Here is a 24,211-nt window from a genome sequence, read left to right on the forward strand (position 1 = left end):
TGACTGCTCCTGCCGCCCGCCCCACCCCCACCCGTTTCCATCAGCACGCAGTCCATCTGAGATGCGAAGCCACCCTCCCCTGGCCGCAGGGCTAATACTGGCTGACCCCTGCTCATGCCCACGCTGCCGCCCTGCTGGACAGGCTGCAGAGGGGAACCGCCTCCCTCACAAGTGACAGCAGGGTGGCCAGGCCAAGAAGGGGGGCAGGAGGTGCAGGCTGGGGATGGCCTGTCAAGCACCAGCCCCTCCATCCTTCTGCCAGTGCCAAGGGGCTGTTGAAGGCGCCAGGGTTCTGTCCTGCTCATGGAAGTTTTCCTTTGGGTAGTAATCCACATACCTTCACTTGCAGCTAGCAGGCAAAAATAATGTTACCCTGCTGGAGTATAAAACGTGCCCTGGCCCCTTAAGCCGTAGAACACCGCAGTCTACGAATTTTAAACCTGAGCAGTGTCACCATCTGAGCAGCGGACCCACCTGACGGGCTTTATAAGATGCCTCTGTGCCCAGCGACTTGGGGGACACAAGGCTCAGAGGAGGGGAAGTCACACCCCGACCTAAACGGCCACTGCATCTTACAACTCTTTGCTAGCTCCTGGCCTCTAACTTCTCAATAACCCTGCACAGGAACGGGTGTAGACCCCCCGGAGGCCGCGGACAACCCCAGGATGTGGCGGTAATAGCCCGCACCGCCACGCCCGGCGCTCACCGGTGTTGATCTCCGCCTCGTCGTACACGTCCACTTCCAGGAGCCGGATGAGCATGCGGAAGAGGAGCCTCAGGAACTGCAGGTAGGAGCCCGTCTTCCCCACCTGGGGCGGGGGTTGAGTGTAGGGGGGGAGGGGCAGGAAAAGAGAAGAGAAATGTCACACCTGGGCTCTCCAACGACTCCTTCCATCTCTGAGTGGGGCCTCGACGCCCCCCGACCCGAGACACCCCCACCCCCAGACCCCGTGCCCCCACGCCCTACCCCCGACCCCGCAACCCCAGAACCCCTGCCCCCGCGCCCTACCCCTATCCCTCAATCCCAGACCCGTGCCCCCGCGCCCTACCCCCATCCCCCAATCCCAGACCCCTGCCCCCGCGCCCTACCCCCGACCCCGCAACCCCAGAACCCCTGCCCCCGCGCCCTACCCCCATCCCTCAATCCCAGACCCCTGCCCCCGCGCCCTACCCCCATCCCCCAATCCCAGACCCCTGCCCCCGCGCCCTACCCCCGACCCCGCAACCCCAGAACCCCTGCCCCCGCGCCCTACCCCCATCCCTCAATCCCAGACCCCTGCCCCCGCGCCCTACCCCCGACTCCCCCGACCCCCTGCCCCTACCTGGGGGGGCCCACTCAGCAGGAGCCGGCGCGGGTGGCAGGCCCGCGCGCCAGAGGCGGGGTCGGGCGGGTTGCCGTGGTCGGCGTGGTGCGGCCGCGCGGCCGTCCAGCGGCGGTAGTAGAGCGACTGCTCCTCGGGGCCGGCGTGCGCGGGCGGCGGCGGGCGCAGCGGGCTGGCCCAGGCCACGTCGGGGTGCGGCAGCAGGGCCGCGGCCGCCGGCAGCTTGCCGCCCCGCCGCGCGCCCAGAAGGCTGTAGGCCGCCTTGGACAGGATGACCACCGGGGGCAGTCCCGCCTGGGGGGGCCGGCCGCCCCGGCCCGGCGGCCCGGGCCCCGGCAGCGCCCCGGGCCCCGATGACGACGGCGACGGCTTGGCGGTGGTGCTGCTAGCCAGCGGGGGCCCCAGCGAGTCGCACTCCTGCTTTAGGGGCTCCCCGGGCCCCGCCGGACCGGCCGAGAGCCCCTCGTCCAGCCCCGCGCTGGGGGCCGGGCTCCGGAAGCTGGGCGTCGGGGGCGGCTTCTGGGACTTGTCGGCGGTGCTGGACGAGCTGACCCCGTTCTCCATGATGGAGCCTGAAAGAGGACCCACACGCCGCGCTGTCACAGCCGCCCCTGCCCCGGGGGAAGGCCCGGGGTCCATCCAGGCGGCGCTCGGGCTTCGGGCCGCCCCTTGGCCCCTGGCGCCCTGCCGCCCCCCTCGCGCCCCTTCTCCCCCGCCGTCCCCTGGCGCCCCCTCAACCCCCGCCCTGACTGCCGGGTGGGCTCGGAAATGGGCATTTATTCCCGGTTTCCTCCGGGCGGCCAGCAGAAACCTCGACCCACGCCCGACCCTCCCCGCGTCTTCAGCCCGCAGGTAATCCCGGCGCCCTGGAACCGACCACGCCGCCGCCTCCTGCTCCTTCTCTCCATCCTGCCCGCGTCTTTGTACATCGCGGGTTATTAAACTCTCCTCTGGTTACGTCGTTTGGCTAAGCCAACCATCCGAACCACTCCAGAACCCTGACCAACACACGCTCTACACCCAAGTCCTGTCCAGTGGCACTCGCTCCTTCTGGGGTCCCAGGCCCCACCCTCCTGGCTGTGGACAAGCTCCCCCGGGGGACAGCCGCTTCCATAGATGCCTGGACCAGACCGGCGTGGGAAGGAGGGGCGTAACCTCCTCCCTCCCTACCCGCCAGGGCTGGAGATCTGCTCACCTGCAGCCAACTCACCGCAAATGTCCCCCACCCCCACCCTTCCCTGGTGGCTCAGACGGTAAAGAATCCGCCTGCAACGCAGGAGACCTGGGTTCCATCCCTGGATTGAAAAGATCCCCTGGAGAAGGGCGTGGCAACACACTCCAGTACTCTTGCCTGGAGAATTCCATGGACAGAGGAGCCTGGAGGGCTACAGTCCATGGGGTCACAGAGTCAGACAGGACTGAGAGACTAAGTGGTTTGAAGATAAATCAGAATCGCATTACAAGACCTTTTCTGCTCGGACTGGTGCCTCCCAGGCATGTGGGCAAATCCCAACCTTGGGAGCTCCTAGGTGAAGGCCCAGTAACCAGAGGCTCCTGAGCCCATCACCGCTGCCCAGCTGACTTCTGCTTGAGGGTTTCCTTCTGCCTCGAAGGCCCTTGAGTCCTCTGGCCTGCATGCCTTGGGCGATGAGCACCCCCTGAGGACCCTGAAAGTCAGCAGGAGGCTGGTGGGGTGGTGGGTAGGGTGGTGTGTGTAGGAGGGCAGCACCTGGGTCCTCCAAGATTGGGGAGGGGGAACTCCATACAGCAGGATTCATGAGAGCAAGGCCAGAATCTGGAATCTGTGGGGCAGCTCTCCACGTGTAGGGGAGGGAGGGGGCTGATTAAGGAACCCAGGAAGGAAGAGGACTCTGATCACCCCACCCCACCCCGCCTTCCTCCTCTTCCCTCACTGATGCTGGCTGGTGTGGAAAAGCTTCTAGGTGTGCTCTTCCCCTCCCTTCTGTTACCCTTTACCATCCTCCCAAACTCCCTCTTTTATTCTGAATTGGTCTGCCAGGCAGACCCGGGGAGCCTATCGTTAGGGGATGGGGGTACAGCCCCGACCCATGACTGAAGCACATCCTGGTAGGACAGTCCTTGTGCTCTTCCAGGCATAGATACCTGCCTCCTCCATTCAGAAGGGGTGTGTGTGTGTGTGTGTTAGTGTCATGAAGTAAGAGAAGGGAAACACGGGGCAGAAGGAACGTGAATGGTGGTTCCCTCTGTTGTGGGATTTTCATTTTTCATCTCTTCTCTATACTTCATTACATTCTCCAAGTTTTCTATATTAAACTCTATTATAACTTTCACAATCAGAAAAAAAAAAAAGTGGAAATAATGCTGTGTGTGCGGGGTAAGTTGCTTCAGTCCTGTCCAACTCTTTGCGACCCCACGGACCATAGCCCACCAGCCTCCTCTGTCCATGAGATTCTCCAGGCAAGAATACTGGAGTGGATTGTTATGCCCTCCTCTAGGGGATCTTCCCTACCCAGGGATCCAACTGACGTCTCTTATGTCTCCTGCATGGGCAGGCGGGTTCTTTACCACTAGCGCCAACTGGGAAGCCCTGGAAATAATGCTGCATTTGCTTAATACTATTTAGCAGAAGAAAATTCATGCCAGGCACTGCCATCAGCCATACAGTAACATAATAAGAGGACGGTTGGTAGGCTGTAGGCTGGATCATCCCAATCAACCAGTGGTCTCAGAGTAGCCTCAGAGTATAAACACTTGCCATTTAGGTACTTGGGGGAAAAGTCACTCATTCATTCAAACAAACACACACTTAGTGCCAGGTACTAAGCCAATTAGCACAAACCACTTCAGGGTCTGGAAGGAAAAGAAGGCCTTTGTGCAAATATCAGATGCGTAATATCGATGAGATGGTACAGAGACTAGGAGACGTGGTGTTAGTGAGGGTTAATGAAATTTACTTATTGTATTTAGCCTACTGGTCAGGAAGATCCCCTGGAGCAGGAAATGGCCACCCACTCCAGTATTCTTGCCTGGAGAATCCTGGCAAGGCTACAGTCCATAGGGTCGCAAAGAGTTGGACATGGCTGAAGTGACTTAGCATGCAGCGTGCACGCATGCATTTAGCCTATTAGCAAGCTCTTCATTAAGTGCTCCCCAGGCAAATGTCTTGTGGCTGCTCAAGACTCACGTTTGTCAACTATGTCTCCCCAGGACTGAGGTCTGGAGGGGATGCCCAGGTCAGTCACCGCTGCTCTGAAAGCCAGGTGGGAGTCAGCAGGTGCCTCTGCCTTCCCTACTTCTACCCCTTCCTCTCTCCTGCCCCAACCCCTGGAGAGAGAAAGTACTGACCTGAAGTTCCCGTGACGGCGCTGCTGTTACTCTGGGGTCTCTCCAGGTCGATCAGCAGCTCCTCGGTGTCATTCTCGCTGGCCACGGCTCGCTCCTGCTCCTTGCCGCTGAGGTCCAGGGCGGCAGTGGGCCCCCGGATCACCTCTTTGGACACATAGCAGCAGGCCAGCCCCATCTCCTGCTCCAAGGCCGTGCGGGTTAAGTAGCTCGAATCAATTAACCGGAGGTCACAGTACTTCAGAGACCTGCACAGAGTAACGGTGTCTTTGGTGAGGCATGCAGCGTTTACGAGTGGCTGACAGTGGTCAAAATGGTGAGCTTTGATGGCAGGTAATCCTTGATGTAAACCTCAGCGCTGCCACCTCCTAGCTCTCAGGACCTTGAGATGGTCACTTCACTTTCTCCACATAGAGAACAGAGTAACAGTGCCCAGCTGAGTTATTGCAAGGAATGAATGACGTGGCACAGGTAAGGTGTTTAGAGCAATACCCAATGGGCTTCCCTGGTGGCTCAGACGGTAAAGAACCTGCCTGCAATGCAGGAGACCTGGGTTTGATCCCTGGGTCGGAAAGATTCCCTGGAGAAGGGAATGGCTACCCACTTAAGTATTCTCGCCTGGAAAATCCCATAGACAGAGGGACCTGGTGGGCTACAGTCCATGGGATCGCGGAGAGTAAGATGTGACTGAGCAACGTTCACTTCACTTAACTCACAGCAAGCACTCAGTGAATGCTGTGACTATTCTTGGGCTTTCCAGGTGGCTCAGTGGCAAAGAATCCGCCTGCCAATGCAGGAGACTCGGGTGTAATCCCTGGGTTGGAAAAATCCCCTGGAGAAGGAAATGGCAAACCACTCCTGTATTCTTGCCTGGAGAATCCCATGGACAGAGGAGCCTGGCGGGCTACAGTCCATTAGGGCCCCAAAGAGCTGGACACAACTGAGCAACTAAACAACAACAATGACTATTCTTGCTATTGCCTTCCAACCCACAGGCCTCAGATCCTTGAGGGAACAGCAGCCTAACAGAGACATTTCATCCAAAAAGCTCCTCATTGGGGGCAGTGCTTCTCCTCCCTGCCTCTCTGGCTGCCTAGCTTTCAGGCATAAACACTTCTCCTCCAGGGCTTCTCTCTCATTCCCCAAATTGCTAGGCAATCTCTGGAGAGTTGAAAGAATCCAAGAAGGCTAAATTTCTTATATCCCCGAGTAAAACAACTGCCTTCTCACTTGCCAAGTGAAGGAAGTGGGTGAGCATCAGCTAAATTTTAACCGTCAGCTCAGCCAAGCAACCAATGGAAAATGAGAATTAGTGATTCGCATCATACCTGGGAAAGGTTTCTCCAAGAGGATCTTTGCCAGTTAATATCACAATACAAGGCAGACCTTCTAGATCCTGGTACGTCCGAGGGACCCACTCTTCCGCTTCATTTCCTCTCCAGGTCTGTAGAAGGGGACCCATACAATAAAATTAAAACCCCTCATTGAGTTTCCACTTTTTTTGTTTCTACAATCAGATTTTACACACATTTGTGCTTCCAAATGACTTCCAATAAGTGTGTTTGTGTGTGCACATATATTTTAATTGCTACTGAAAAGAATACACCAAGTACTCTAGAAGAATGTGGCCTTCCACTTTATCTCAATAAGGTAAAACAGGCGGTCTTAATGAATATATCATGTATTAGGCCATGCACATCAAAGAAATACACAATGTGAAATAGCCCACCAATGGTGCAAACCTTACAGAAACCCTACTTAAACTACGTGACTCAGTGCTCTTAAGTACAACACTTTCTTTGTATAATGGAAAGACTCTTGGGACTGATTGATTGAAAAAGACCATTTTGGTTGTAAATGACTAATAAAATAATCACAGCAAAACTTATATATAATCACCTCTATACATTAACTGAAATATACATATATACACATATGTATATCTTTAATAAATGGAACAATCTCAAATACAGGAACTTATCAAGAGGAAGAAAATCTCAACTTGAATGATGCTTGAAAGTGAAAAGAGCTTACAGATTTTTTTTTCTATTTTAGAGCAGAAAGAAAATAAACCATCTCTTAAGTGGATAAGGTGATTTCTACTACTTTTTATGAAGTGTGTAGCATCTAATTGTGCTTTATATCAGCTTTCTAGCAGGAGTTATAAGAAATGAACTGACATTTCTGATAATGTTTTAGGGAACAAAGACTAAGAAGTGAGGTATTAAGAGATGCATATAATGTTATTTTAAAATAGACAGGTATTTCCTTTGCTAAAACCAAAATGGGATAAAAATAAATATATCAGGCAGGATATGGTATGATATAACATAACAGAGTTTGGTTACTGGTTTGTTGATGTCTATAAAAGCCAGTCTTGGAAATAAATATACCCACAATTACTTCAAGTAAAATTCATAGAGTTTGTAAAACTGGAAGAGCCCCCAAACCTCAATCTTTTGTCATGTATTTTTATGCCAAGGAGAACTCAGTGGATCTACATAACCATTTATAAGTTTTAGAGACTTTCTAGTCTTAGAAAATCAATCTGTCACAAACATTAAGACATTAGCAGAAAGTTTCTCCCCACCCCCAATTCAGTTTTCCATATATTTTCATGTCAAAGGGAACTAGAACATTACCTAAATCAAAGCAAATAATTCCGCAAATAAGAATCATTTTACTCAAAAACCTTCTCGTTGGACTTATGAGAACCCTGACTCTGGGGTCTCCCCAAATATATTTCATGGTTCTAGCAAGAATGAGGTTGAGTTATAATGATGGGAGAATAGATGTCGTGTTTTATAAGGAGAATTATTTTCAAAAAATGATTAAACAGATTCCACTTTTACTCTTGACCAATCAGAGTAAGGCAAACCCACTATATAAAGTTTTTCTGCCACATTGTTACTTCCGATGATGGATGGCTGCCAATCTTCTATGGGTCTATCATGCCCTCAGGGTGCTTTTCCTACAGAAGCAGTTAAGACAACACAAAAGACTGAGACAGCATTGACTTAGGGGCTCGTCTGGGGTTCAAGGTCAAGGAAATCTAATGAAAGCTTCACAGGCCTCCTAGACAGACTAACTTATTCAGATATAAACTTATATCCTTCCCAAATACTTATTATCACTTAGAAGTTAACCACAATACCTAAAGGATAATTAGAAGTAAGCACAAAAATAAGGCCCCCTAATGGAAAAAGAGGCACTGGATATTACCCAAGGCTAGAGGCAAAAGGCACACTGGTGCTTTTCGTCCAGTGGTAAATGAAGTTGGTATTAATAATTTAGAAATCAGCAGGTGAAATAGAGACCACCCGGCAAGTGTCAGTCTTACTAAGGATGCAAACATTTCAAAGTTTCACTTCCACACCCGTGGAAAATAGGGACTTCCATGGTAGTCCAAGTGGTTAAGACTACCTCGCAATGCAGGGGGCCTGGGTTTGATCCCTGGTCAGGAAACTAGATTCCACATGCTGCCAACTAAAGATCCTGCATGCTGAAACAAAGACCCGGTACAGACAAATAAAAATAAATATTTTTTAAAAATAAAAAAGGTGGAGTATAAAAAGGATGGATCAATGTGATTGAGGGATTTTGAACATATGGAAATCTCTCTCTCTTTTTTTTTAGCCACCCCCCACAGCATGTGGGATCTTAGTTCCAAGAGGATCAAACGTGCACCCCTGCATTACAGGGCAGAGTCTTAACCACTGGACCACCAGGGAAGTCTCTGGAAATCTCTTCCATGTAGCTGGTGCTTGGCCACTTCTCATGTGAACTGAGGTGTAACTGCTTGAGAGGTAATTACTTGACATCTCTTCATGGCACACCCACAGCAGCCCCTGGAAGCCCTGCAGGTGATTCTGATGTGCTTGCAGCCAGGTAGGAACCTCAATTATTGACTGGTTTTCAAACTATGGCCCACAGGGGCAAATTATTGAAGACTGCTGATTTACACCAACTTAGTAAGTGTCTGAACAAACGACCTAAGACGCTTTAATGCCAATGGAGACCCAGAGAAGACCTTGCAGCCTCACAGCCTTTTAGAACATCTCCCTGCAGTAGGTGTGTGAGACCTTGCGGAGCAGTGCTGATTACCTGCCTGTCCGGATTCCTCATCATTAGCATCATTCAAATTGTCTCATAACTAACAAGTTATATTGTAAGAAGAGTTTCAGGATTCTCATTTCTTACTTATCCCAGGAATACTGCTATATTGTAGTCTATATCTTTAATTCAAAACTGTGAACATTGTATCTATATATCCATATGTGAAATGTAAATGTTACAACACCCACTAAATATAGGAGCTTCTGTGTTTAGACATTTATTTGTTCCAGCTGTGTATCAAGCTAATACAAGACATTTTGTTTGCATTTTGGATTATTTGAGTTAGGTAGTAGAACACAATACAAAGGTTTACATTTGCAAAATGCTCTATGAATATGAAATAATAATCCTCAAATTACAGCCCTTAGAGACCATGCAGTCTAACGCTCATTTTGCAGTTGGTAAGCTGCAGCCCAGATGGAAATGTAAATCCTCTAAGACTGCATGGCTTCTTTTTATACAATTCGTGTCAAACTAGGCTTTTCTTCATCCAGGTTAGCTCAGTATTTAGTTTCTGCAAGGTTCAGAAACCATGTTGATCTAACCCTGACATAGAGCGCCTCCTTGCTCAGTACCACACCTATCTGTGTGCAGAATTTCATTAAATGCTGTCAAAGGGCTGGGACACATTGGATTAGAAAAGTCCCCAGAAAAATCTGAGCAGGGCATGAGGTAGGGACTTAGGTTAGTTGATCAAAGAAGTCTCCGCCGCCCACCACACCTGACAGGAGGGGTTCAGAAAAAGCAATGCCTTCCCCGTGCAGAGCGGTGGGGGACTTAGCCATGCACAGGCTTGGAAGAGTCTCAGTCCAGCCCACGCTTGGGGCCAAAGCAAGTACAAAGAAACAGCAAACTGTTGGGGAATCCACATGCAAGAGGGTGGGCAATCGTCCTCTGTGAGCCCTGAAGAGAAAACAGGATACTTTACCGACTCTGAGCGGACAGAAAAGATTCAGTGAATGGATGATATTGAAAGGCGTGCCCCCACGGAGGTCCAAGAGAACAACTTACCTTTTTTTTGTTTTCTGAGAAAACAGATGGCCGTGGGCTAGATGAATCTTGAACAAGGTCAATAAACAGGGGGTGAAATTGGGTCATCGCATTTTTTTTTGCACCTGCAGTCGGAGAGCATGGAAGACCAACTGCATGCATGCACTAGCACCGGGGACCCAGACCGAATGTTAATAAACTAGGAAGGCGGACACGTCCCTTAGCTTAGCCCTAACGTTGTCACAAAGATCGCGTGACACTTGTGCGAGACTCTAGCAAACTGCAGGCCTCTGAGCCGCCTGCACAGGGTGGGGGCGGGGGGGGGGTCCTAGAAAACGGAGCGAAGGTCTGTCCATTGCTAACCTTTAGTCGCGCCACAAAGTGGGCTGCCACGCTGAGTTCAGAGGCGGGGTTCCCCAGGACCACCTCGAAGCGGTACTGGAGCCCCAGCTTGTCGCGCACCTCCTGCAGCCGCTCCTTGGCCAGCATTGCCAGCTGCACGGAGGGCACCCTGAGGATGAGCATGTGTCCGCGCCCGCTGCGGTTCTTCCCCGGGCAGCTCAGGAGGTCATCCATGATGTTGAGGGTCTCCGGCGTGCTGTGGTCGCGCAGGGACGCCACGGTGGTCAGGGCCATCAGCGCCTCCGAGTACTGCTGGATGAGGAGGTAGCAGCGGACCACCATGCTATGCAGCCTGGGGTACCTTCAACAGAACACAGGGGGCGCTAGCATGGGGCGGGGGCCCTGGGATCGAGGGCGGTGCAGTAGGAGTGGAGACGGGCAGGGTGGGAAGGGAAGAGTGCTGGGTGGTGGGCTTGAGCTCAAGAATGACCTGGATTTGAGTCAGTTCTTACAAGGTGGATGAACCTAGAGCCTATTATACAGAGTGAAGTCAGAAAGAGAGAGACAAATATCGGATATTAACACACATATATGGAACCTAGAAAGATGGTACTGATGAACCTATTCGTAGGGCAGCAGTGGAGATGCAGAGAACAGACTATGAACACGGGTCGGGGGGAGGAAAGAGAAGGTGGGATGACTGGAGAGAGTAGCGTGGAAGCATATACACTACCGTTTGTAAAACAGCCAGAGGAAATTTGCCTTCTGACTCAGGGAACTTAAACTGAGGATCTGTAACAACCCAGAGGGGTAGGACGGGATGGGAGGTAGGAGGGGGATTCAAGAGGGAGGGGACATATGTGTACCTATGGCTGATTCATGTTGATGTATGGCAGAAACCAAAGCAATATTGTAAAGCATCTATCTTTCAATTAAAAATAAATAAGTTTGTTAAAAATGAATGAACTTGGAGACCTCCTGTAGAACACAGGGAACTCTGCTCAATGTTATGTGACAGCCTGGATGGGAGGCAAGTTTGGGGGAGAATGGATACATGTATATGTATGGCTGACTCCCTTCCTTGTTCACCTGAAACTATCGCAACACTGTTAATTGGCTATACCCCAATAAAAAATTAAAAAGTAAAAAAAAAAAAAAAAAAAAGAATGACCTTGGAGCCCACATAACTAGAAGGAAAAGCTAAGCTCACAGCACCTACTGGGATACGTACTTCAAGTTCAAGAGGCTTAGGGACAGTCTAAGGATCCTAGCTTCTCCCAGAGTGGTCTCTGAACCAGCAGCATCACCACCTGGGAGCTTGTTAGATATGCCAAACCCTCCTACCCAATGTGTACTGAATCCGAAACAGCCTAGACAAGGTCCCCAGGTGATTTGTACCACATTGTATCTTGAGAAGCACTGGTCTGCTCAGACTATCCACAGAGTCCTAAAGGATCATCCCTAGATTCTAAGCTCTTGCTGCTGTCCTGGGGTTAGAATGCTTGCTAGCTTATATCTCTGATACTTAAAACTATAGTTAGGAAACCGATACATTAATGTAATGTCTGTGAAGTATAAGTTGTAAAAAGAGTAATTATTATGGCTAATTTGAGGTCAGCTCCCCTGTAGCAATAACAATTGTTATTGTTCAGCCACTAAGTCGTGTCAGACTCTTTCCGACCCCAGGGACTGCAGCACATCAGGCTTTCCTGTCCTTCACCATCTCCTGGAGTTTGCTCAAGCTCATGTCCATTGAGTCAAGGCAATAACAGTATCTTCTCATAAAAATGGAGGAAGCTTGGAGCCGGCTGGAGAAATAGCATCCCCTAGTGGTGTGGTCTCCCATCCACCTGGGTGAAAGGAGCCTGGGGAAATAGCAGGGGTGTCCTTGACTCACCCCAACATTACCCGCTCTCCACCTTCCACTGGACCAACTCGGCTGGTTTTTTTTTTTTCTTTTTACAATTACAGAGCAGGCAGAAAAGAAACCTCTCATTTACAAGCTATTCCTCATAAGACCCGGCCAGAAGACAGAAGGAATACACATGGGTAAAGAGGACCCACTTGCAGACATGAAGAGGTGCTGGTCAAGAAAGCAGGCCTGGGGAAAGCAAGGCCTGGACCAGAGCTTGGCTGGGTCTCCCGTGGAGACTGGAGAAGGATGGCGGGTCTATGAACTTTCTTTCTGGATGCCGACTTCCAGGCAGCCGCCTAGCAGCTGGGTAGACCAGAGGGGAATTTCACCTTTGCTCCACTTTATAATTCTATTTAAAGTGAAACAGTCATCACCAGCCTCGCACAGGAAAGCCCAGGGTCAAATACCAGTTTGGGTCAGCAAATGACTACTGTGGTTTTGAAGTACCCAGAGCTGGAAAAGACTATGGATTGATTCCCTGGGTTCTGATTCACCTTCTCATGGAAAGATGCTGATTTAAGGGCTGGGAGAAATTCAGCTACCTGCCTAAGATTATCCAATCAGTGAAAGACAAGAGTGTGGATTTTATTCAGTTCTTTGACAATGTCTTCTCAAGTGGTAAAGATTTCGTAGACTGGGGAAAAGTAAAGAAATCCTTTAGTTCCATCGGTCCTCCTGAACCAATCCATTCAAGTGTTCAATAAATCATAGTTATTATGAGCTTGGGGGACCTGAGCTGAAGGAAGTGAGCACAGATGATCCAAGTTTAAGGCTTACTGTTTTGTTTTCTTTTGTTTGTTTGCTGGGGCATATAGGAAAACCAAAGTTAGATCAAAGGTAACTTTGACGTGAAAAGTGAAAGTGTTAGTTCTTCAGTTGTGTCTGACTCTTTGTGACCCCATGAACTGTAACCCACCAGGCTCCTCTGTCCATGGAATTCTCTAAGCAGGAATACTGGAGTGGGTTGCCAAGCCCTTTTCCAGGGGATTTTCCCAACCCAGAAATGAACTCAGGTCTCCCGCATTGCAGGCAGATTCTTTACCATCTGACATGAAGGCATTTAAATTTTACACTGAAAGAGCTATGAACTTAGAAGTGAATAGTTTTCCCAATTTTTTTTTGTTTGTATTCAATTGTAATCGTAGTTTTTGTAAGGATTACACAAGTTGTATAGGAGCTGATGGGACGGTCCATTAAAATACGAGTTATAAAACTCCAAGATGTTACTGGAAGAAAAGATAGGTTCCAAGCTGGTGGATAGAACAGGAGGAGGCTGGGGAACACTTAGAGGGGAGGTTTTACACTCATGGGGTGGTTTTAGAAATCTCAGATCACAGGTGCCATGAAGGGATCACAGTGTCTGTTAAGTCTTCTCAAACCCAACAGCTGCGAAAGCACAAAATCCCACTGTAAGCCTGTTCCTTTTCCTGACACCTCCCAATAACTTGCTGGGTTGGATGTTTCTCCCTGATCATCTTTATTTCTCTTTCTTAGCAGCTGTATAGGGCAGCTTTTAAATAGATGGTTTGTGATCGATGAGAGACAGTGTTAAGAACTAGAGCTACTAAAAATGAGAACGTGTCTCATCACATAGAGCCCAACTGCCCCATCACTGGATGATCAGACAGAATATTATAGTGGAGGACAGGGAGGAACCTCTATTAGGTTAAATTCTTCTTTTTTTTTTTTTTGGCCATGCCCGGCTTGAGGGATCTCAGTTCCCCAACGACAGACTGAATCGCGGTCCTAACCACTGGACTGCTGTGAAATTCCCTATTAGGTTAAATTCTTATGCCTCTTTTTTTGAATCTATAGTTCAAGATCAGAGAGGGGGAAAAAATGAACAAACAAAACAGAAAATCCCTTTGCTGTTCCAGCGTTTGACCTGAAATTGAGGAAGAAAAATGAGACAGAGTCATAATCCTTTACCCCAAAGTCAGGGACTGGAGGAGGGCCACTTGGAACTGAGCTCAAACAATCTGATTATTTTTTAGTGTTCTCCAGTTTACACTTCAAGTCTCTCAAAGTAAAGTTTCATTTCTTTACTGAGGGTACTGGCCTGTGGTAGACAGAGGAGAAAAGTGTGGGGTGCACGGTGGGGAGGGGGAGGCCATACCCCAGAGGAATGGCTTCTAATAAGCCAATCCCTCTCTGCCCGCATCATCTCTGGGTACAGCTGTGAATGAACCTGCCTGGGAGATGATTCAGAGCACGGAAGGTGGTTCTCCTTCCCGCTTGGGGTCACCGGATTCCTTTGCTGGTCCTGGATGATGATAGAAAACCCAGCTGAGTGAAAGGTCATCTCAGGAAAGGCTATTTTTATTCTGCTCTTGAGTGTCATTTGCATAGCCTGGGCTTCACCAAAACTCCCTGTGACTCTGACCAAAAAGACGTTTGGCATGTTCAGACAAACAAGAACAGCTAAAGACGAGGTTGAAGGTCCTTATTTACCTCTCCAAGAGTGTGTTCACCATTTTTTCAAACGTCTCGTCACATCTCAGAAGGGGGCTCGTGATTCCCCATTGCAGAGATTTACTGTACTCGTTCAGGCCGAAGTACAGCTTCTCGCAGCTCATGTCCTCCTGGTTCAAAACACAGAGCAAAACCCAGTGAGGGCAGGACACAAGCTGTCTTATTTTCAGGGTTAGGGGAGAAGGGACCTGTAACAGGTTATTGCCTGAAAATTAGAAAAAACTGAATAAGCAAGTGGGACCATATCAAACTAAAAAGATTCTGCACAGCAAAGGAAACAAAATGAAAAGGCAACCTACTGAATAGGAGAAAATATTTGCAAATCATTTACCTGATGAGGGGTTAATACCCAAAATCTATAAAGAGCTCATATAACTCAACAGCAATCTCCCCAATCCAATTAAAAAGTGAGAAGATCTGAATAAAGTGCTTTCATTTTTTTTAAATTTCATTTTACTTCTCTTTCTTTTTTCTTAGCAAAATGATAGGGGCAGCTTGTTAAATAGATGGCTTAGAATCATCTGGAGCTAGCAGGGTTTGAAGAACTAGAGCTCCTGGGCTCCTCCAGTATCACAAATCATAAGTGACATGATTTACTGAATTCTTGTATCTTTGGGGAAAATGTTCCTCTGCTTAAAAAAATCTCCGCTCCCAGAGACCTGCCCTCTCAGTGACCCTGAGCTCACCACCCGTCTTTGCTCTGCCATCTCTGCTTTTCCTCCAGCCCAACCCTCCGCTCTGTGGACGCTGTTCCCTGGAAGATCACCAAGGACTCCTGAGGCCAAGCCTCAGTCCTTGGCCTTGCTGCCTGCTCAGCCATTCTCTTCATTATTTTCTTCCATGATTTCATCTACACCAGCTGCTCTGGTCAGTGATCAGCGTTCCTGAAAAAATATTCCAAATCCTCATCCTAAAGTCCCAGTTCCTACTCCCACTCCATGTTTGCCATGGTGCACTTGCCTGGCCTCAACTCAGTTCGAATCTGTCTTGTCTGCCTTCCACACGCAGGTCTACTGCACTTCTGTCTTCTCTTTTCCCACTAAAGGCATCACCTTAAAAATATCTCTGCCTTTTCCCTCTTCCTCAAAAAACAAATCCTAGAAAAGTTACCATTTCTTCCATGCTTTTTATTGCCAGCAACTCTATTCTGATTGAGGTACTTGTTCATTCGAACCTGAATTATCAGAAAAGCCAGACGACTCACCCCCACTTTTCTAATCACTTTGACTTGACCTCTTATAGTTAATAAATTGCCTTAAAATGCAGCCTCTTAGTATCCACTAAAGCTGAACTCTGCACTCAGCAATTTCACTCCCAGATACATACCCAACAAAAGTGTATACAGATATCTACTAAAAGGCATGAGCTAGCATGCTCAAAGCAGCATCTGAAATCAGTGAATAGGATGAATAAATCAACTGTGGTGAGTCACCCAGTGTAACCTATATACAACCAAAAGCACGAGTGTTTCACGACTTATGTAAAATATAAAAGAATCTCACAAACAATGTTGAGCAAAAGAAGTTATTATAACAGAGCATCTACTGCACGTGTGCATAACGTCAGTCGTGTCCGGCTCTTCGTGACCCCATGGACTGCATGCAGCCCACTAGGCTTCTCTGCCCATGGGATTCTCCAGGTAAGAATACTGGAGTGGGTGCCATTTCCTCTTCCAGGGGAGCTTCCCAACCTAGGGATCAATCCTGAATCTCTTTCGTCTCCTGCATTGGCAGGCAGGTTCTTTACCACTAGCGCCACCTGGAAAGCCCATGCCTATTGCACCATTCCATTTATATAACATTCAAAATGAGGCAAACCAAGCCAGAAGAGTGCCTCCCTCTGGCGACAGAGTGCCTGGCCTCGAGTGAAGCTCATGTTCTAGGTTTTCATCTAAGTGCTGGTTCCATGGGTATGTTCAGTTCATGAAAATTCACAGAGCTATATATTAACATTGAATAATTGTGAATTATGAAAAATTTTGAACCTTCAAAATATAAGAATTATGCATATTCTTGGAGTTCCCTGGCGGTCTAGTGGTTAGGAATCAGCACTTTCACTGCCACGGCCTGGGTTCAATCCTTGATTGGGGAACTAAGATCCTGCAAACTGCGTGCACAGCCAAAAAGGAAAAAAGAGTAGGTTCTGCTATTTCTAATAATACTGTGCCCTTGCTAAAAAATTGTTCGCAGTCATGTAACAAGTGTAAGCTCTCCCAGCCTGGTCTCAAAGATTCCACATGTATGTTTTCAGTTTTCATTTAATCCCACTAAGTTTTCTCTGAACAATGCCTGATGCTTCCTCCTCTATGGCCCTGCCCTGCTGTCTGCTGTCAGCAGCCTCTGCTCCCATCCCTCCTCTCTTCCAGAGCCCACCCCATGCGCTCTGTCCTCCACATTGCCATTCCTGATGCTCTCAAGTGGGTGGGACTTTCCCTCCTTCAACACACAGAGCACTTTGGTTTTTTGCAATTGTCTTATTCTACTTTGTTTCTATTTTCTTTTTTTTTTTCATGTTTGTCATTTTGTTTTTACAAATAAAAATTGTATTTATTTAAGGTGTATATATTTGAGAAGGAAATGGGAACCCACTGCAGTATTCTTGTCTGGAGAATCCCATGGACAGAGGAGCCTAGTGGGCTACAGTCCATGGGGTCATAAAAGAGTCGGACACGACTGAGTGACTAACACACAGGGTGTATAACTTGATTTTTTCTTTTTTAAAACTACTGAAATATAATTGACATGAACATTACCTTAGTTTCAGGTGTACAACATAATAATCTGCTATTTGTATATGTTGTGAAATTATCACCACAAGAAGTTTAGTTAACATCCACCCATCACCACACATGGTTGTAATTCTTTTTTTTCTTGTGGTGAGAACTTTTAAGATCTACTCTCTGAGCAACTTTCAAATGTACTGAACAGTGTTATGAACTACTGTCACCTCTCTTTTTTTTTTTTTGATGTGGACCTTTTTTAAAGTCTTTATTGAATTTGTTACAGTATTGCTTCTGTTTCATGTTTGGTTTTTTAGCCACAAGGCATGTGGGATCTTCACATGCCCTGCATTGGAAGGCAGTCTTAACAACTGAACCACCAGGGAAATCTCAGAATGAATCATTCAAAAGCACAGAACTAATCCAGGATATTGATGGTTATGTCAGATCACATTACATTTTAGGGGGACAAACTACACAGGTGGATAATTTTGTATCTGCAAGATAACCTAAAGTAGAAACCACCGAATCAAATTTATAGAGAACACTTTTTCACTGGCTTTTGTTGTTGTTATTGTTTAGTTACCAAGTCATGTCTGACTCTTTACGACTCATGGACTATAGCCCACCAGGCTCCTCTGTGGACGGGATTCTCCAGGCAACAATACTGGAGTGGGTTGCCATTTCCTTCTCCAGGGGATTTTTCCAACCCAGGGATTAAAACTGAGTCTCCTGCATTGGCAGGCGGATTCTTTACCACTGAGTCACCTGGGAAGCCCATTCATTAGTTTTTAGTGAATACTAATTGTAAGTATATGGAACTTTTAGAAGCTAAAGCACACGTTAGACTTTTGATCATATTTTATGACGCTACTCTGCTCCCGAGGGAACTGAGAACATGACTGTCAGAAGGTGGGGAAGAGACTCACTGTGCTGTCCAGCTGTATCCAGTGTACCTCGTTGCTGGTGCTGATTCGGGACTGTTGGGTCTGCAGAGTGTATGGACAGGAGGTGACCTGGAGCACCAGGAGGTTGAAAGCTTCCAGAACCTCTCTGCCATTAATGACCCTGTCAGCCAATCCATGGCTGGGCTCACCATGTGACAAAGAGCCCGACATGACGCTGTAGAGACATTGAAAGTCACATTATAACCTCCTCATCTAAGTGACTAGATGCACAATCAGAGAGCAAAACAGAGGCCATGTCTTAGCTCTTATTTTTTTAAGTTCTTATTAACTGAGAGCAGCAGTGGAAACAACCAGCATTTGATGTGGAAGAGCAAAAATAACCCTCTTTCTTACCCCTTTCAGACAGCTTAGAACACAAGCAGTAACTGAACAGGATGTGGGCAAAATTTCTTTTCTTTACCTTTCCTACCCCCTTCTCACCCCTCTTTCCTTCTTTGCAAATCTAACAAATTATGCAAGATCTTACACCTGCACAGGGCTCTAGACCAGATTATGGAGTACCAAGCACATTCTAGCTTCTGAACAAGTGCTTTTGTGATTCTAACATCTCCATCACAGATCAAAAAACAAAATCCAGATGCCTAACCTCAGTGTGTCCTGAGGATATAAAGTCTGTGAGCGCTTGAGGATGCTAAAATTTCCCTCTCCCGACCTGGTTCGGACAAACCATGATATGTAACATGTGACAGCTATTTTCCCTTAAAAAAAACTTGCTTTTTTCAATCCATAACAAAGATACCCCCTACCAGATAAGTACTGTGATTTGATCTGACTCCATCACACCACACCTACTACTCTTTCATTTAAAAAGCCCATAAAGAGAATGCTCTCTTGTTTAAACTGGTAAATTGTGGAAGATTCTGAAAATGCTCTCAGATCATTGAAGTGGCATCTCTACTGCTGTTAAAGGGGAGAGGGAAGAGAGAAAGATAAGGAGGAGGAGAAATAGCAGGGGAGGAAAGAAAAGAGGACCCGGAAAAGGAGGGAAGGAGAAGAACCAAGGAGGAAGGAGGTGACAGGAAAGCACGTGGACCTTCTGGGAGGTCGCTCCCCACCTCCTCCTTGCTGTCATGCTTTCCCGGGAGCAGCCAAGTCCCAAGATGCTCTTATGATGGAATTTTAACAGGAACTTGAAATTTTGAATTTGAAAATCCACCCACGGTATAGTTAACATCAACATTAAAGCAGTAAGAAACATTGGGAGAGCAGGGGAAGGGCGGGAATGAGTCACCCGTGAGACGATGCCGAACGGTGGGGTCTCTGGGCTTTCAAATTACCACCTTTGCAATCATTTATTATATAAACATTACTGTTGGAGAAGAAATATTGTATTTGCTCACTCTGAAGCAATCACCTCGTTAGTTCCACATGGGAGTTGTCATGAACTAGCACAAACAGCGTGTACGGGTTCTGTTTCACCCTTCTCATAAAAACTTCAAACTTGGTTTGTATCTCATTGTCTAGACGAACAACATATTTCTCTGCTCTCTGATAGGCTGTCCCATTTTCCTCCAGACCCAAGTCTACAAGGACACCTGCCAAGAAGAAAACAGAGATTATCTTTTTTTACATACATATCTATGAGATAAACTTAAGTTTAGTGTCAATGGATTTACTGAGTACTAACCTAAAATAGGAAAAGGAGTATGTCAAGGCTGTATATTGTCACCCTGCTTATTTAACTTATATGCAGAGTACATCATGAGAAACGCTGGGCTGGAAGAAGCACAAGCTGGAATCAAGATTGCCGGGAGAAATATCAATAACCTCAGATATGCATATGACACCACCCTTATCGCAGAAAGTGAAGAGGAACTAAAAAACCTCTTGATGAAAGTGAAAGAGGAGAGTGAAAAAGTTGGCTTACAGCTCAACATTCAGAAAACTAAGATCATGGCATCTGGTCCTATCACTTCATGGGAAATAGATGGGGAAATAGTGGAAACAGTGTCAGACTTTATTTTTTGGGGCTCCAAACTCACTGCAGATGGTGATTGCAGCCATGAAATTAAAAGACACTTACTCCTTGGAAGGAAAGTTATGACCAACCTAGACAGCATATTAAAAAGCAGAGACATTAATTACTTTGCCAAAAAGGTCCGTCTAGTCAAGGCTATGGTTTTTCCAGTGGTCATGTATGGATGTGAGAGCTGGACTGTGAAGAAAGCTGAGTGCCAAAAAATTGATGCTTTTGAACTGTGGTGTTAGAGAAGACTCTTGAGAGTCCCTTGGACTGCAAGGAGATCCAACCAGTCCATCCTAAAGGAGATCAGTCCTGGGTGTTCATTGGAAGGACTGATGCTGAAGCTGAAACTCCAGCACTTTGACCACCTCATGTGAAGAGTTGACTCATTGGAAAAGACCCTGATGCTGGGAGGGATTGGGGGCAGGAAGAGAAGGGGACGACAGAGGATGAGATGGTTGGATGGCATCACTGACTCGATGGGCATGAGTTTGAGTAAACTCCGGGAGTTGGTGATGGACAGGGAGGCCTGGCGTGCTGCGATTCATGGGGTCGCAAGGAGTTGGACACAACTGAGCGACTGAACTGAACTGAACTGAACCATATATAGAGAGATTTATAGAGTAGATAGCTTTCCTTTTCCATATTGCCCACCACCATTTTGAGGAGGAAATATCAGCTTTCCTTTTGTTTAGAATACCACACTTGACCTCCCATACCAAGTACAGATGACACCAGGGACCAATCCAATACATTAAGGAGACGCTTGAATAATGAGACCTCTGTCCAATCAAATTCTATTTATATGTGAAGTGCTCTGCTAAAGGCTACTAAAGGCCACTGGGGGGGAAAATGAAGCTTTGGGCTACAGCTCTTGGCAAAATTAATATAACAGTGCAAGTTTTCCTTACCCCAAATTTAACAACATAACACATATAAGAGAAAAGGAAAAGAAAATGTAATGTCCAAAGATACCACAGGCAGATCACGAGATTCTTTAAGGTGGTATTTTACTCATTTTATACAGTGAAAATGTTGCACAGTATACAAAGTATGGGAAGACCTCAATGAATGTGGGATTATGTACCAAAATCAAAAGAATGAACTGAATTACTCAAGAAAACTATATTCTCAAAATGTTAGAAACTGTACAACTTTAATACTGTACCATTATCTCTGCCTATAGTAAAGTTATTTCTATATACAAATAGGTCTAGGTGCATGAAGCTGCTGTAATTAAAACATCACATCCTCCTTTAAAATGAATAGACAAAGTGGCAATTATGTGAGGTGAAGGATGTGTTTACTAACCTCACCATGGCGAACATTTCACAATATATACATGCATTAAAACATCACATTGTATACCTTAAACTTACACAATATGTTTATTATGGCTCAGTACAGCTGGGAAAAACACTCCCCCCAAACAAGAGTGCACAGCACTCCGTTGCCCACCCCCAGACACTCAGCCCTCTGACAGGAGGATCTTGTGACTCAAGCCTATGACCCTCTGAGGAGAAACCAGAAGACTGATTTGGGGTTAGATATGTCACATTTGCGGGTTAGATATGATCTTCCAAGGATATTCATTTAACATTCAATATCAGCCACATCCATCAGTCCCAAATATGTGGAAAAAAATTTTAAATTAAGAAAGATAAACAAGTGAAATGAAGAGACATTAACAAATTATGTTGACTTAGTTTCATCAATTTTTTTTTCATATAAAACCAGCTCAATTAAAAACTACACATACTTAGCATCTAGATGCCATTAATATTAACAGCTCTAAATGGTATAAAGGAAAGTAAGAAAAATGTTTTACAATATAAAACACTCAGTATACTGGAAAAGAACAGAAAGGTAATTTTGCTTTCAAACTTTTTTCATTAGTCAAAGATCTTGAAACTTTTTTCTAACTTTTTTCTTTACTCAGAGATTGTTTTCAGTTTCCACCCAAATGTAGTCAAACACTGTTGTGAATATTTCCAAAAGCCATCAATCAGATAGTTAATTTGGCAGGTAGCCTGATTTCTTGGAAAGTGAACTGCTTATAAAGTGTATTTAACATTCAGTAGAGGTTTATTCAACATCTATTATGTATCAGGTACTATGTCAACTACTGTGCCAGGCTTGGGGATACACAGGAGGGCAGGACAAAGGTCTTAATCTCATGGATCTTATGATGGAGAAGACGGATATTTTGGACAAGTGTCGTGATGAGAGACAAAGCCCTTTGAAGGGAGAAGCTGAGCAGAGGCACAGAGAAAGGACCTACTTAATCTCTGGGGGCTTCTGTTTCCTTTTTGTAAAAATGGGGAGAGTAGAGCCAGTCGAAAATTAGCCTGTATTTCTTAGCATGTATACTATCTATGGTGAAACAGATCACCAGCCCAGGTGGGATGCATGAGACAAGTGCTCCAGCCTGGTGCACTGGGAAGACCCAGAGGAATCGGGCGGAGAGGGAGGTGGGAGCGGGGATCGGGATGGGGAATACGTGTAAATCCATGGCTGATTCATATCAATGTATGACAAAACCCACTGAAATGTTGTGAAGTGATTGGCCTCCAACTAATAAAAAAAAAAAAGATTTAAAAAAAAAAAAAAGAAAATTAGCCTGTATTTCCTAAGTTTATCCTTAGGAAACAAGCAGTGCAAGTTAAAAATCTCTAAATATGAAAATGTGATAAATAATTCACAAAAGAATATATTTTTGTGGATAATTGAGTTGATCACATTTCAAAACAAATGAAATGAAGACCAATTGTGTATGGACTTTTTCACATCAGGTCCATACACGCCCTTAATGGGAAGGTAAAGTTGCACGAATCTCCGAGGTCGTTCTGTTAGACATAACATGGTGTGTTAGTCTACATAGCCAGCTGGCTCTGCAGCGGTGTGTCTGGGTGGAAGGAGGCACATCAGATGTACTTGATTGTTTTAGCTCTAACTGGACATTTTTAGTAGATCATCCTTACCTTTAACTTTTGTTTTAGACTTGCTTTTAGTTTTAAGTTTCGTTTCTTTCCAGGTTATGAAAGTGATAGATACTCATCTTGGGAAAACTAGAAAGTGTAGACATATATTAAAAAAGAAGAAAAAAATCATCCATGATTCTTTAACTCAAAATAAGAACTGCAAACATTTTTGTGCATTTCTTCCTGTTTTTTTTTTAAATGGATATTCTTCTACCTAGCTCATGTTTTGTAATTGTATATCCTGACCTTTTTCACCTATAACTGCAAAGTGAGAAATAAAACCATTCACAACCAGTCTAATGATACAGTATTTATCCTTTCATAGAACCTGGTGGTCTTACACCGTGTATATTAAAATGTAAACAATATAATTTAATATTCCAGTTTAATTCCTTTCTCCCTTCATAGCTTCTCCTTAGTAAATGTAAAACAAAAATGGGTATGGTCTCTTCCTTCAGAGGGTCTCTTTCACAAAGTGTTAATGGCACCATTACAAGCATTTTATTTCAGCTCAATAAAAATTTCTTGTGCATCTACTATATTTAGAAATAAATGGAACAATAAATTACTTCAAAAACAAAAGAGAAAGAAACAAGACTCATTCTTTACTAATAATATATCTTGGTAGAAAACACAAAATCATCCACAGATAAATCAATTAATAAGAATTTAGTTAAGTTGATGGATTCAAAATCAATTTATAAAAATTAGTTGGATTTCTATATACCAAAACAAACAGGAAATGTGTTTTTAAAAAAACCATTTTCAATGATGTAAAAAAACACTGTCTAGGAATAAATCTTATAAAAGATATATAAGAACTCTGTGGAGAAAATGAAACTATTAATGACATTAAATAAAACTTAAATAGAACTATATCATAAAATATAGTTAAAATTATTTTTTAAAGGTATATGGCAGAGCAAAGAACCAAGGATAGTCAAGACAACTCTGAAGTAGAAAAGGTGGGAGAGATTTATCTACCCAGAGACCAAGAATTATCAGCTGTATTAACAAGACAGTGGTTTTGGCATGGGGCAAACCCTGAAAACAAAACCCCATGCATGTAAAAACCTGATTTATGATAAAGCTTGCAACG

At 45.8% G+C, this 24,211-nt stretch overlaps 1 protein-coding gene across 1 annotated transcript in view; it reads right to left on the reverse strand.

Moving 5' to 3' along the window:
* Nucleotides 1-24,211, reverse strand: part of GREB1L (GREB1 like retinoic acid receptor coactivator) — a 118,606-nt gene that overhangs the window by 16,414 nt on the left and 77,981 nt on the right. Inside the window, exons 16-23 of the mRNA XM_061130893.1 lie at nt 19,523-19,703; nt 18,130-18,322; nt 14,461-14,591; nt 10,116-10,455; nt 5,975-6,090; nt 4,650-4,894; nt 1,323-1,894; nt 707-809 (exon numbers count right to left, since the gene is read on the reverse strand). Of these exons, the coding sequence (XP_060986876.1) occupies nt 707-809; nt 1,323-1,894; nt 4,650-4,894; nt 5,975-6,090; nt 10,116-10,455; nt 14,461-14,591; nt 18,130-18,322; nt 19,523-19,703 (1,881 nt within the window). The remainder of the gene's footprint in view (nt 1-706; nt 810-1,322; nt 1,895-4,649; nt 4,895-5,974; nt 6,091-10,115; nt 10,456-14,460; nt 14,592-18,129; nt 18,323-19,522; nt 19,704-24,211) is intronic.

The sequence above is a fragment of the Dama dama genome, chromosome 27 (assembly GCF_033118175.1).
Source record: "Dama dama isolate Ldn47 chromosome 27, ASM3311817v1, whole genome shotgun sequence".
Lineage (NCBI taxonomy): Eukaryota > Metazoa > Chordata > Mammalia > Artiodactyla > Cervidae > Dama > Dama dama.